General features: G+C 31.5%; 1 protein-coding gene across 1 annotated transcript; it reads left to right on the top strand.

Annotated features, from left to right (window-relative positions):
- Positions 1-2,373: 2,373 nt before the first annotated feature.
- LOC139510854 (DBH-like monooxygenase protein 1 homolog) lies at positions 2,374-13,662 on the top strand. The gene is made up of 12 exons (XM_071297393.1): positions 2,374-2,802; positions 3,035-3,181; positions 4,419-4,598; positions 5,504-5,590; positions 6,300-6,473; positions 7,334-7,436; positions 9,474-9,573; positions 9,779-9,782; positions 11,033-11,221; positions 11,748-11,807; positions 12,250-12,495; positions 13,542-13,662. Exons 1-12 carry the CDS (start codon positions 2,497-2,499, stop codon positions 13,620-13,622), a joined length of 1,677 nt encoding a protein of 558 aa, XP_071153494.1. The 5' UTR covers positions 2,374-2,496; the 3' UTR covers positions 13,623-13,662.
- Positions 13,663-13,942: the final 280 nt, after the last annotated feature.

Genomic DNA, 13,942 nt, shown 5'->3' with positions numbered 1-13,942 from the left:
AAACCATCTGGAAAAAACTGAGTGTTGGTAGTTTAATATCAACTCTCTTGTACCGTACTTGAATCGACGGCGAGCATTCCGCCGTTGTATTAAACGCATTATTGTATCCACAACGTATGTATGCAGAAACCGATATAGAGCTGTTCACTTTAGGTTCATAATAAAACAAAATTTAAATACACCATAACGTATCAAATAGAGCTTTAATTCACCAAGATTACCCTGTAGATGAACGTATAATATAATGTAGATAATATATGTCAAACTAGTAGAACCTAAATATAACAGTGAAAGTCACCACTATGTGATGAAAGTTTTATGCAAAATTCATTAGATATAAATCAAATCAAATATATTTTATTGTCAATTAAAGACGCCCATTACAGGCAGAATAATCACAAGTTAAATTTGGTACAAATGATTACAAAATGATTACAATTATTTGAATACAATTAAATCAATGATTACAACGAAGAGAAAAGAAAGACACACTAATGTATATTTATCATGTTTCAACTTTGACAAATACAGTGATCCTAAAAAATATAGGAAACTGAATTTAAATATTCTGGTTTTTCCCCTGGTGCTTTTATGATCCTACAATAAGAAGCTTTACAAATATCTAAATTATGCCTCTGTCTTTTTACAGTAAAATATATAAACTCACTAAGTTTCTAATAGTTGTTTTCGAACAACATTTAAATTATTAATTAAATTGCTCACTTGATTAAAAATGTGACTATCTTCATTGGACATTAGCCAAATAAATTGTGATTGATAATCTAAATTGTGAAAGTTTTTGTAACTTTTAACTATGTTGGAAATAATGGAAACTCTCTCACTTTCCAAAGATGAACATTTAAGTAAAAAAATGGAGTTCATCTTCCACTTCTTTTTTACAAAGATTACAAATTCTATTCATTGCCTGGAGTCCCCTGTATCTACCTCTCTCTATTTCTAAATCATGATTACTTATTCTGAATTTTGTCATCTGAATTCTCAGATTCCTATTACCTATAGCCAAATAAGGTTCAAAATATATATTTCTCTTAAAAAGTCTGTATGTTCTAAGTTTATTTCCAAATGACATATTTTTTCTGTCATCGTGTAAAGATGAATACCACAACTTATTATACTTTAATTTAAGTTTGTTTAAAATAAATCTTTTGAAGTTTGATTTGATATTAAAAACTTGTGATAAATCTATGTCTAAGTATTTTGCTACTGAACTTATAGAATTGAACCAACTTTTCTTACTATGGTTTGATAAGGATTTTGATACAAGGAGAGCTTCAGACAATAATTGGTCCTCTGTACTTGTTAAACGTGATAAGTATGAAAACATATTAACTATAACTTCAATAAATAAAGGATATCTCCCTAGCTCACCTATCACTGCCATATTTGTGCCTCTCTTTCATACTCCCAGTGAAAATTTACAGATTTTTGAATGAACTGATTCAGTTTGCAGTTCTTTACATAATTTTTCAAAATAACAATCTCCTTTTTCAGTTAACTTTTTTGAATCTAAAGCACCCCAAATTTCACTTCCATAAGTTAAAATTGGTTTTACTGTGTGGTCAAATATATGAAGTAAAGTTTTAATTTTGGGTTTATGACCTTTAAATATTTTATAAATTTTAAAAAGAGCTTTTAATCCTCTTTTATATAGATCATGTTAAGATGGTGTTCTTAGGAAGAAAAATTCTTCCAAATATGTAAATACAATTAAAATATTTGAAGGTGTCATGACATAATTATATAAATTCTGCACCAGATGTGCATTTTGACAATTAATGTCGTTTCAGTGATTTTCGAGTCCCCAATATTTGAAAATATAGCTTTTAAACTAAAAAAAAACAAACAAAAAAAGGTAAAGACAAAGCCAAATATATGAAATTGACGAAATTTGAACATCAAATATTTTTTTTAAAAGTCCGACCATTATTTAGACATCGTTGTATTCGTTTCTCATTTTTTAAAATTGTGCATGTCTTGTAATAAAATAGGGTAAATAAGCTAGTAGTTTGATGAGTTTATGGCACCTTTGTACTTGTTTGGCTTTATTACTATTTTGATCTGAGCGTCACTGATGAGTCTTATGTAGACAAAACGCGCGGCTGGCGTATTAAATCATAATCATGGTACCTTTAATAACTAATAAGACGGAGAAAAGAAATTGTACCATATTTTGATCTCTCGTTTATCTTAAACATTTTTTGTCGTCATGGTCAACATTTCATACTCACGAGCTTCAGGTAGCTTAAATGTAAATATTTATTCAACAATCTTATCAGAATTTATTTCAAAATAGACATCAAATTCTATGTTACAGTGGATTGTGTCTGATTATTATCGATAAAAAAAAGTTACGTATGTATAGGTTCTTAACATAGGACAACACATTTCAAAATCATCATCTCTAGTAATTCACCTTTAGTCTGTAGATATTTAAGCAAGATTATACGTTAAGGTATTGCGAGGAGAGAAATTACAATGAAGCGCACAATATATTTTGCATTTCTTTATTTGTTCGGTACAAGCATAGGAAAACCAAATGCCGTTACCCAACATGTGTCGCCCTCCAAACCGACGCCAACTGAGATTTTCGGGAATAGCTGGCAACTAGACAGTGATGGAAGTTATTGGTTATTTTGGAAAACTAATACAACACATATAACGTTCGAGACTCACGTTAAGACTAAGGGATATGTCGGCTTTGGTCTATCATCCAATGGTAAAATGTTTCCATCTGATGTAGTTGTTGGCTGGGTTGACAGCAACGGAACGGCTCATTTTAAGGTTAGTCATTTAAATATAGACAGTTTTACATCCACGACACGTGTGTGTGTGTATATGTGTTTGTTTGTACATTGATGTTATAACATTTAGGGGATAAACTTATAGAGATAAACTTATTATTTAGTATTTTTGATAAATGTATACGTGAATGCAAATTTTCAATGTATTTTACTTTTTATTTGTAGTATCAATGATATTCTGGGGTTTTCATGATTTACCATAATTCATATAGGATTGTCATACTGAAGGTCACTATGCTCCTACCATTGATGTAAGCCAGGACTGGATGCTTCTACAAGGACTTGAAGATAACTTTGGAACAGTATTAAAGTTTGTTAGGAAGTTAGATACATGTGATGACAAAGACTACCAAATTACAGTGAGTATAATTTTGTCTAGAAGATTTATTAAATTTTTGAACTATTTAAACATTTAAAATGGAAAAAAAGATGATAATGTAAAAAGTGAGGAGATATAAAAAAGAATAATTAAACCATAACTAAAAAAGAATAATTAAAACCATAACTAAAAAAATATAATTTAAACCATAACTAAAAAAGAATAATTAAAACCATAACTAAACAAGACTAATATAATAGGTAAAAAATAAGACGAAAAGACAAACACCAGTACATTAAATACTGGTCGGAAATGTAAATATTGAGGGAAATTCCTTCAAATATCATTACCGTTGACTTTGGCGGAAACAATAGTCTTCAATTGTATATTGACCGTTAGATATATACTCCATATTCAAATGAAGCATGCATCTTTCTTCATCAAAATGTAAAGTTCACAATGGGATGATTGTAGTCATCTCTTTCAACTTCTCAGCTATGAGTTATTTAAGGTTCTTGTGGACCCTTTGGCTAAAGTGGCCGTATTTTCACCTCAAAATTTAATCTGAGTACAGACAAACCTGCACATCTGTAAATTTTTTCAGGCATAGCATGCCCTAGATAAATGAATTTTAAATATGTTTTATGTTTTAGAAAAATAAAAACTTACCAGGATTTTTCCGTGCACTTTTTTCATTCCTTCAGAAGGTGACAAAATAAACTAAGTTGGGAAACAGATTTGAGAACTTCCCTACAGGTAAGAATTAAAATGAGCATTTTTAATTGACATGGACATTAGATGGACAATAGATACCTGACAATAATTGGTTATTTAAACTGTGTACCTGAGTGGACCATATCAAGGTAAACTCAACTGTTTGTTAATTTTATCATCTTCTGCAGAGACGAAAAAAGTGTACGGCAAAATCCAGTTAAGTTATGAATTTTCTAAATCATACAATGCATTTGAATTCTATTTATCAAGGGCATGCTATGCCTTCAAACTTTTCCAGATGCACAGATATGCCTGTACTCAGAGAAAATTTTGAGGTGAAAATACGGCCATTTTAGCCATAGGGTCCACATGAACCTTAACTAATTTGAGCTAATAATCTTTTTTAGTTTTTAAACACGTATATTTTAAGTGTTTATGAATTCAAAAAAACATGCATTGTTAAAAAAAAACGAAACAAAAGACAAACACTTACTAGTACATGCAATTAAGATTTTAATTTAAATTTGTCAATTATTCTAATTTATATAATTTACTTTGAAAAGGATAATACTATCAAGGTTATATATTCGTACCACCCTGATGATCCTGCATCGTTCGATACACTGCCATGGCATGGAACAAACAGACAAGGAGCTAAAAGTGTAATGTTGCTCTCGGCGGTCAAGGCAAATGACTACCAATTACCACCTGATGCAGAACAATTCGATATACTTCATAACAATGTAAGGATATGTTTCTATACACTTATGTAACAAAAAGTAAACAAATAAAGGCAACAGTAGTATACTGCTGTTCGAAATTTATAAACCGATAGAGAAAAAACAAATCCAGGTTGTAAACTAAAACTGAGGGAAAATATAAGAGAACTAAGACACAACAGAAACACAACTTTAAAATGTAACACACATAGAAACGAACTATAATATACCAATGGCCATTTCCCTGACTTGGTACAGGGGATTTTAAAATAAAAATGGTGAGTTGAACCTGGTTTTGTGGCATGCCAAACCTCCCACTTTTGGACCTTTTGGATCATAGCTCTTCATCTTTTATATAAGCTTTGGATTTCAAATATTTTGGCCACGAGCATCACTGATGAGACATGTATTGTCGAAATGCGCATCTGGTGCAAGAAAATTGGTACCGTTAATTTTATTAATAGCAATGCTAATTATAACATTAAAATGACAATATTACATGACAGGACTACAATACAAATAAATGAGAGAAAATATTGGATAGAGAAACAAATGAATAATAGCCAACAAATGTACCAGATTAAAAATTTAACAAACTTGAAACAAAATTTAAAAAATTATCATGATTATTGATTAAATTAAAGATTGACGTTTTAAACATCTATACGTTGAAGAAATCAAAAGTGCTTTTGTTATTCAAGATGTCGATCATTAGAGGACACGACTATTTTATAGGTTGTATTTTTTTTATCAATATCATGTTGATTATTGCTTTACGTTCTAGTGTACTATTCTTAAAAATAATAACTACAGGATTATGAATTTGGCTAGCAAAAAAGAAAAGAAGATAATAGTGACAGATAACATAGATACGGAATGTAAGATTTGATTGCTTTACACTACACTGTTCATATTCATTTTTATTTCAGTTTCATGTTCCAGCCAATACAGATACTACATACCAATGTAAAATTTTTAAAGTGCCAGAAAAACCTTCCAAGCGCCATATAATAAGGGTACTTTTTTTTTACATTTTCTCTTTTATCAATGAACTAATCCAATAAACTAGGCACAAATTGTGTAAGCCAACCCCGAGGTTCGTCTACAAAAGACATACCAGTAAGAGTGTAGAAGGCAAATTAAAGTACGAATATAAAAAAAGAAGATGTGGTATGATTGCCAATGAGACAACTATCCACAAAAGACCAAATGAAGTTGAAGAGCACTGAGGACCAAAAATTCCGAAGTTTTGTCTACACTTAAGTAATCTGTTCCTGTATTACATATCGATCAGGGGATATAAGCTGTCACATTTATCAACTCCGAATTGATCGACACTGTCTTATTTGATTTTCAAGGCAATTACATATCTACGATGTATTAAAGCTGATTTTTATAAAGTTGAACCAAACTGGTTGCTTCTAGTTAATTATATAAATATTTCTCTTTTTTTCAAAGTTTAAAACAAAAAAAAACATATCTCTGTTTTTTGGTCTGAATCGTTAATAATCCCTGTAAACATAATCAATACTAAGATTGGAATCTGACTGATTTATCAGTGAATTATTAGGCCACGAACTTTATTTGTATAAAGCGTCTCATAAAGAACCCTGCATTTTGTTTAATTCATGTTTCAATCAATTTATTCAATATATTTATATTCAATAACCCGAAAACGAAATCATACACTGCTAGACCAATGTTTATTCAAAATTTTTTTTAAAGTTTGAACCAATAATCACCCGTGGTAATGAAGATGTCGTCCATCACTTTGTTGTATTCAGTTGTCCAACTGCAACAGATAACGATGAAGGATCTGTCTTTAACTGTTATGGTGTCAGACCAAAGAAATATGAAAAATGCAACGATATCATGTTAGCATGGGCAATTGGTGGCGTTGTAAGTTATATAAATAAAGGCAATATTAGTATACCAGTGTTCGATGAAGTGATTTACCACTGTAATACTTTTTTTTTAACTTGCATTCCATCAATATATTAACTTTTCAAGATTCTAGGACTGCAGTTACCCGCCACAACTGTTGTCTTAGCAAATTATTTTTTGTCTTTTGTAATCAACAATAATTGAAATGAAAAGTGACATTAGAATTTAGTATATGATATGCGATGAAACGACAAGTGTGTTTGAAGTATCGTCTACACAAGACTCATCTGTTGCACCGCTCTAATCTAGCGAGTTCAAATATCAACTCAATCAGTTGAAATGTATTGAAAACAAAAATTGAAAACATTTCATGTCCACAATAAGTATTTTTTTTTTAGAAATTACAAAAGCACCAACTATCAGACTATTGCTACTTTGAACTCGGAAACGATACTTCTAGTACAACTATAATGTGGTTTAGATAAAAGAGGGGCGAAAAGTACCAGAGGGACAGTCAAACTCATAGATCCAAACTAAACTGACAACGGCATGACAAAAAATGTAAAAAGACAAACAGGCAAATAAGAGTACACGTGGAACAACATAGAAAACTAAAGACTAAGCAATACAAATCTAATCAAAAACTGGGGGTGATCTCAGGTGCTCCGGAAGGGTAAAAATGATAATATCATTTTTCTGGTAAACGGGAGATAACAGAAATAATCCATATTGAATCGTCCATTTAAAGTAAGTTATTAGTTATGTATATGCCCTTTTTCCGGCCGTCTTTACAATCATTTTCATTGAAAATCAAAATAACTTTGTAAATATTCCAATTAGTATTCTTGTGTGTCAACTTTTATTGAATATTTCAGGGCTATGACTTTCCTCATAACGCTGGGTTTTCATTGAATGCACCTGGAGATCCACGATTTCTAATTCTGGAAACACATTTCACTAATCCAACATTAAAATCAGGTATGGGTGCAGAGTAAATAAATTATGCCGTCGGTATTTCCTGCTTACTGCAATTTTTCAGATTTGCAGATAGAAAATTCAGTTCTATTCAGTGAAGGTGTCAAAAGAACAAACTTGGCTAATGTTTAACGCAAACGAAGAAACAATCGAGTTTTTCAAGCAGGTATATGGATACTGAAAGTTAATCTTATTGTTGTATGGTGTCCATTTGGTATCCGCTATACTGGTCAATTTAACTTATGCTTTAGTAGTTTTGTAAAACAATTAGTCTAATGTAACAGACTACGTGTATATATTTTGGTCTTCCAACAGACTATTGGAATACCAATTGCGCTCCTCTATAGATTTGTATTTATATTCCCCAGTTAATTAGTCCAGTCTTTTAATTTCACCTTTCGGAATATTGATGATGTACTGTCTCTCAATAATAATAGATTCAGTGATCACTTATATTTACTATATCCAAGTGAACTTGAAATTAAAGATACTACCGACACAGATAAATCTGCTTCATATTTAGACCTTTTTCTCCAAATGACTACTGATGGCAGGTTGATTCCAAAATTTATGACAAACGCGCTGATTTTAATTTTCCTATAGTCAACTTTCCATTTCTGTGTAGCAACGTCTCAGCGGCACCAGCATATGGAGTTTATGTGTTTCAATTGATACGTTACTCTAGAGCTAGCTCAAAGTACGTTGATTTTGTTGAACGAGGAATACTGCTTTCTCAAAAGTTGCTAAGGCAGGGCTATGAATCAATCAATTTAAGGTGATCAGTCAAGAAATTTTACTGTCGCCATCATGAGCTGATTGGCTATTATGACAAAAGTGTGACAGAAATCATATCTGATATTCTTCCTCAGTCGTAATAACCTTCCATCATTACCGAACTGAACAAAGAAATAATACGACGGGTGCCGTATACGGTGCAGGAAAGGCTTACATTCCGGAGCACCTGATTTCACTCCCGGTTTTTAGTGGAGTTCGTGTTGTTTCTTATTTATTATTTGTAACTGTTGATGTAAATGTCCTAGGGTTTTTTTAGTCTTTGTTTTCTCCTTGGTTTTGATTGTTTTTGACTTTGTATATATAACTTATTTGATAGTAAAGTCCAGTTTGTAAACTATCGAATTATCATGTCATATATCATTTTACCTGTTACAGTTCTTATAATTCCTAGGCTTTTAAATATAGCTTTGAACGTTCCTAATCCATTTAAATTCAGAAAAGCGCTTCGGACATATGCAATTTAGTAAGTAGTGTTTATATTTTGAACAAAACTAGTCGATACGGCTGCTATAGAACTATGATCCACCGCCTCCCCCAGGGTAACACCAACTCAGGAGTCAGTGCTTTAGTACTGTTATGATTTATTACAAATCTCTCTAAAATTGTCCGTCTGTGAATTTATAAATTATAATGAATCTACGGTTTCAACTTCCTCCGACAAATTTGACATTGGACGGATTTGGCTGTTTTTATATTCTTATTTCTTTGTATAGCTCTTCAAATGTTTGGGTTCTTATCTTATTATTTCCAGTCTTATATCTGTGTCTTTGTTGAGATATGTATCGTTGACCGTTATCTGATGCACTTTGTTCAGCCTCAAATATGACGTCTTACAATTCAATTGTATGGCAATTTGTTTATCTGATTCCGTGAAATTTTAGAAAGTAAACTTTCAATAATGTGACGTGACTCCGAACAATCACTTATAGAATGCGTTCGACTCTCCTCTAACATGAGACCGTTGTGTAACACCGCAACCTGAGACCACCAAATAAGATTACACTGTAAAATCAACTGAAAAGGACATTGTGAAAGGGACACAGATTTGTGACGTCTATGGTGTAATATTATTAGGGCTTTATTCTAAGGCTGTATATAGATATAGAAAAGAACTGACTCTACAAAAAATAGTTCTTGATGATGCAATCTAATTTTTTTAACAAAAATATATTTCCAAATGTTTGTTTTTGTGTAAATAATGGTAATGTTTACTATTTAACTATAAATTGATTACAAAACTTACAGGCATCGTAGATAGTTCAGGTTTCAGAATAACAGTCACGCCAACATTAAGACAGTATGATGCAGGACTGCTTCAAATTGGTGCAATGGTTAACAACTTATAGTTTATTCCCCCATACGAAAAGGGATTCGTATCAAAAAATCACTGTCACGAGGACTGCATTAAAATGGTAAGAATGCATTGCTATGATATTTTTCTCACTGATATTGTATTACCAATTGACTGGATAAGTCGTATACTGTTCTGACGTAGCATGTCCATCCGCTCGAGGTCCTTTTGTCTTTTCGTCCTCTATTCTTTCAAAAAGTTTCGTTACTTCCTAATATTGGTTGTTGAAAAAGGAGAGACAAAAGATCCCAGATGAACATTCAAAATCAAAAGTCGTGGCTAAAAAATAAAAATAATAAAGACAAACAAACAAAGAATAGTACACAAAACACGACAAAGAAAAAAAAAAAAAAAAAGAGCAATACAAGTGTTAAGGATTGACTTTGTATTTAATATTGAACATCATTATGCTGAGATGTAACGTGTAAATGATTTTCCGATCTACTGGAAGACATTTTCTGTTTAACTGTATTTTTAATTTGTTTGTATCCCCTGAGAATAGACCTATTCCATGTATACATCAATATTTAATTACAAGTAAGCACATACTCTTGCAGCATATTGCTTTCTTTGATCAGCAGGACAATAATTAACGAAACATTCAGATAACCATGTTGACCTCATCAAAGAGTTATTGCCCTTGACCGATATACTTTACTCGTGTAATTGTGTTTACGTAAATTTAAGTAGATGGAAAGGAAATATATTTTACAAAATGACCATACGGACAAGATCTTATATTAAGTTCATTCAGTTTTAAACCATGTTTGTTTATTTTTTTGCGTAAACAATAGAAGTTGGAAATGAACTGAAAGTAACAAACTTTATCAGCAATACAAGGACAGGTCATATTTCGACAATCATCATATCGATAGATATAAGAAGATGTCGTATGAGTGCCAATGAGACAACTCTCCATCCAAATCACAATTTGTAAAAAGCAAATAAGTGTAGGTCAAAGTACGGTCTTTACATCGGAGCCTTGACTAGCCAATGACTAGTGTAAATAATTCAAACAGGAAATAACAACGGTCTCGTCTATATATAAAAAAAAAACAAACGAGAAACGTATTTAAAATTTTGTTTAATAAAGGCAAAAATAGTATACATCTAGTTATAAAACGATTGAGTACAAAAATCTGAGTCACTAATCAAAACCGATAGAAACACATCAGCTATAAGAGGAAATGAAAAGAACAACAAAAACATTGAACTGCACAAAAAACGTTAGATAAATGTACCACTCAGGACAGAGAAATACATAACTGAATGCGATTTTGTTCTCTCTTTCAGTGGAATAATTTTCTTAACTTACTTATATCTTTCTTTCGAAAGGCGGTTGGTAATCAGACAAACAGTTTAAAGGTGTTTTGTGTTCTGCTTTCTTTCCACGGGCTATTGGTAATCAGACAAACAGTTTAAAGGTGTTTTGTGTTCTGCTTATTTTCCACAGGCTGTTGGTAATCAGACAAACAGTTTAAAGGTGTTTGGTGTTCTTCTTCATGCCCATTTACTGGGTGCCAAGATGACAGCACGTCATTTTCGAGGGGATAGAGAACTTGAGCCATTCTCGAAAGACGACAACTATGATTTTGATTACCAAGATTTTAGGGCCATGAAACAAGAAAGAGAGATCAAATACGTAAGCTTAGTCTCAGTGCAATATTCTTATTTAAGCGTCATGTTTTAATTCTACAGCTAGATTAATAAGTTGCTGTTGTTGATAACTGTGTGTATTTATTTTAACAATACAATTAGTGTGTCACTACATCAGAGGTATTTATATTTATTGAAGTGATTGCTTCTGTTGTGTTTGTCTTTACAGCTCATATACTTTTGTCTTTAATCATGGCCTGGATCGCAATGCTTCTCCTAATAAATTAGTTTTGACCGATTCAAAATAAAATTGTTTTTTTACCTTTTATCTACATATTCTTAAGCTTTTAATACAAGAAAAGCACGTAAGAAACATAGATTCTCTTTTAAAACATCCATTGATAAAAAAGGCATAATAGTTTTCAAAATTCAAAAACAAAAATATCAGAGAACAAATAAGTTGTGAGACACCAAAACGTAAAAAAGAATTAAATAATATTCTTACTTGTCTTAAACTAGGAGATAATTAAACACATAGACGAAGACATAACATCTCAAACTTATTTATACAGGGTGACAGCCTTTCAATGGACTGTACCTACGATTCCTCGTCAAGAACCAAACCAACCGTTGTAAGTTACTTTAATATATAGTTTATTAAACTGAATGCTTGTTTTTCCTGGGTTCATCGTTATTGTTGATCTTGTTTTCTCCTATGTTGAATTAATTTTGTCCATTAATTGTACGATTAAATAGGGTATAGGTCATCGGTGACCAAGTGGTCTATAAAGATTCCATCACTGTTTAACTAATCTGTCAACATTGGTGCTGATGAGTTCAAACCTTGTACATGGCAGGTGGTATCGACTACATGAAATATCTATTGTGTTAAAATTTGAGATAAACGCAAATAAATTCAATCAATGACGGTTTCATTTCATTTTCATTTTAAAAGTTTTTTAGACATATTTATGCAAAGTTGGTGCCTTTTTGTTTAACAAGGTCATCTTAGGATACTTTTTTTTTTGTTCATCTAAACATAACACGTGTTTCAAAATTGAAAAAATATTGTAGGGTGGTTTACCGACTACATCAGAAATGTGCTTGGCTTTCTTGTTCTACTATCCGAAAGTGAATGTTACGTTTTGTGTCAGTCAACCCAACTATGACCAACTAAGCAGCGTTCCTTGGCATGCTGTACAACAACTTAATACTTGGGACTGGAAAGATAAATCTGTTCGTGATAACTTTAATGGCATCGTTGACAATTCTACGTACAATTATATCTGCAATGGACTTGACAAAAGCGCTAATATAGATGTAAGTAAACAGTATATAAAAAGACAGAGAAAAATCCCAGATAGTCTGCAAACATAATTGCTAGAAAACTAATAACGATAATCTACATTAAATGGTAGCAATTTAACTGCACTTCGTCCAATAGTTTCTCTTCAGTAATTTCAATATAAAAATGTTTGGCAATGCTATATCGTATACCCATACATTAGACGTCAGTATAGAAAATAGCGCTTCTTCCTCAAGAGAGAAAAGTCGAATTTTAGATATTATCCCAATGGATATGTTATATATAGCAGTGGACCTAAACAACGTTCAACATCAAACACTTTTAACAGTAGTCTTTTACTTGATCAATCCTGACACTCCTCGGTGTGTTATACGACACGAAACAAAAATGAAAATTTAAAACAGAAATTACTTAGAAATGAAGGTTACAATTCCTTTAGATAAATTTTCACCTTAAATGAATTCGGCAATCCCGTTTAGATCTCTTTTTAGTCATTAAGCACCTAACGTATTCAGCATTGGATTTTAACTGTTTATAATTTAAGCATTTCTGATTCTGAAGAGCGCTTAGAACGCACGACCTATAAAAAACGTTCTTTGAATGACGTTTATTAAAGTCGGTTTCTATTGAGCATATGCTTTGAAAGCATACAAATATTAAAATGTACATAGTAAATATGTTGTTGTTCAAAATAAGGAAGTTTGTGATAGCAAAGTTTAAATAGCGTTTGACACGTTCTGTTTTCAAACCTTGAAAAACATAGATATCTAAAAAATTACATTTTTAGTTGTTGTTATAATTGTTTTTGAAAAATACGTATAAGATAAATTCATCTATTTTTTGGAAGCATTAGTCCAAACGTTGGCTAACTAGCCCCGACTCCTTTCAAAATTATGGATCTGCAGCTGCTATCATTAGCGATTAGTTAGTCATATATTTTTAATTTTTCAAATCTGAACTTTTTTAATGAAACAGGTACTGATTCAGTACTAATATATAAGTTGTATATCATAAGTTCTTCCACCAGAACGTACCAATTATTACATTTTTTATATTTCAGTTTAAACAAGGCAATTTTCATCTCCCTGAACCAGCGACAAAGTATGCTCCGCCTCCTAGACAATGTCCAAGTGGTCATTGATACTTTTAAATTGTGTAATAAAATAATATACGAAATGTTATATGACTATATATATATATATTACAACCTATAGGTTCCATTATTGCTTTCTAATATTGTGTGGCTTCAATCAAAACTGATTGGTCCCAGGCGTTCCTGATGAATGTTATTAGTAAACCATATAACCACATGAAGGGCGCATAACATTGTATAAAATATATTTACTATTTTCAGAATCGCAACAAATAAAAGATAATAATTGCAATTTACGTTAATAACAGTAATTTTAATTTGGTATGTTTAAAAAGGTACGAACAACTTAAAATGTATTTTGTTTCACT

This window comes from Mytilus edulis, chromosome 2, assembly GCF_963676685.1.
Source record: "Mytilus edulis chromosome 2, xbMytEdul2.2, whole genome shotgun sequence".
In the NCBI taxonomy this organism is placed as follows: Eukaryota; Metazoa; Mollusca; class Bivalvia; order Mytilida; family Mytilidae; genus Mytilus; species Mytilus edulis.
This window is presented reverse-complemented; position numbering and strand designations above follow the sequence as displayed.

Excerpts from the sequence above, each read along its gene's own strand:
- LOC139510854 (XM_071297393.1), top strand. The coding sequence starts at position 2,497 with ATGAAGCGCACAATATATTTTGCATTTCTTTATTTGTTCGGTACAAGC. Across the intron at positions 5,591-6,299 it reads CCAAGCGCCATATAATAAGG|TTTGAACCAATAATCACCCG; the intron begins GTACTTTTTTTT and ends TTTTTTTTAAAG. Across the intron at positions 11,808-12,249 it reads CAAGAACCAAACCAACCGTT|GGTGGTTTACCGACTACATC; the intron begins GTAAGTTACTTT and ends AAAATATTGTAG.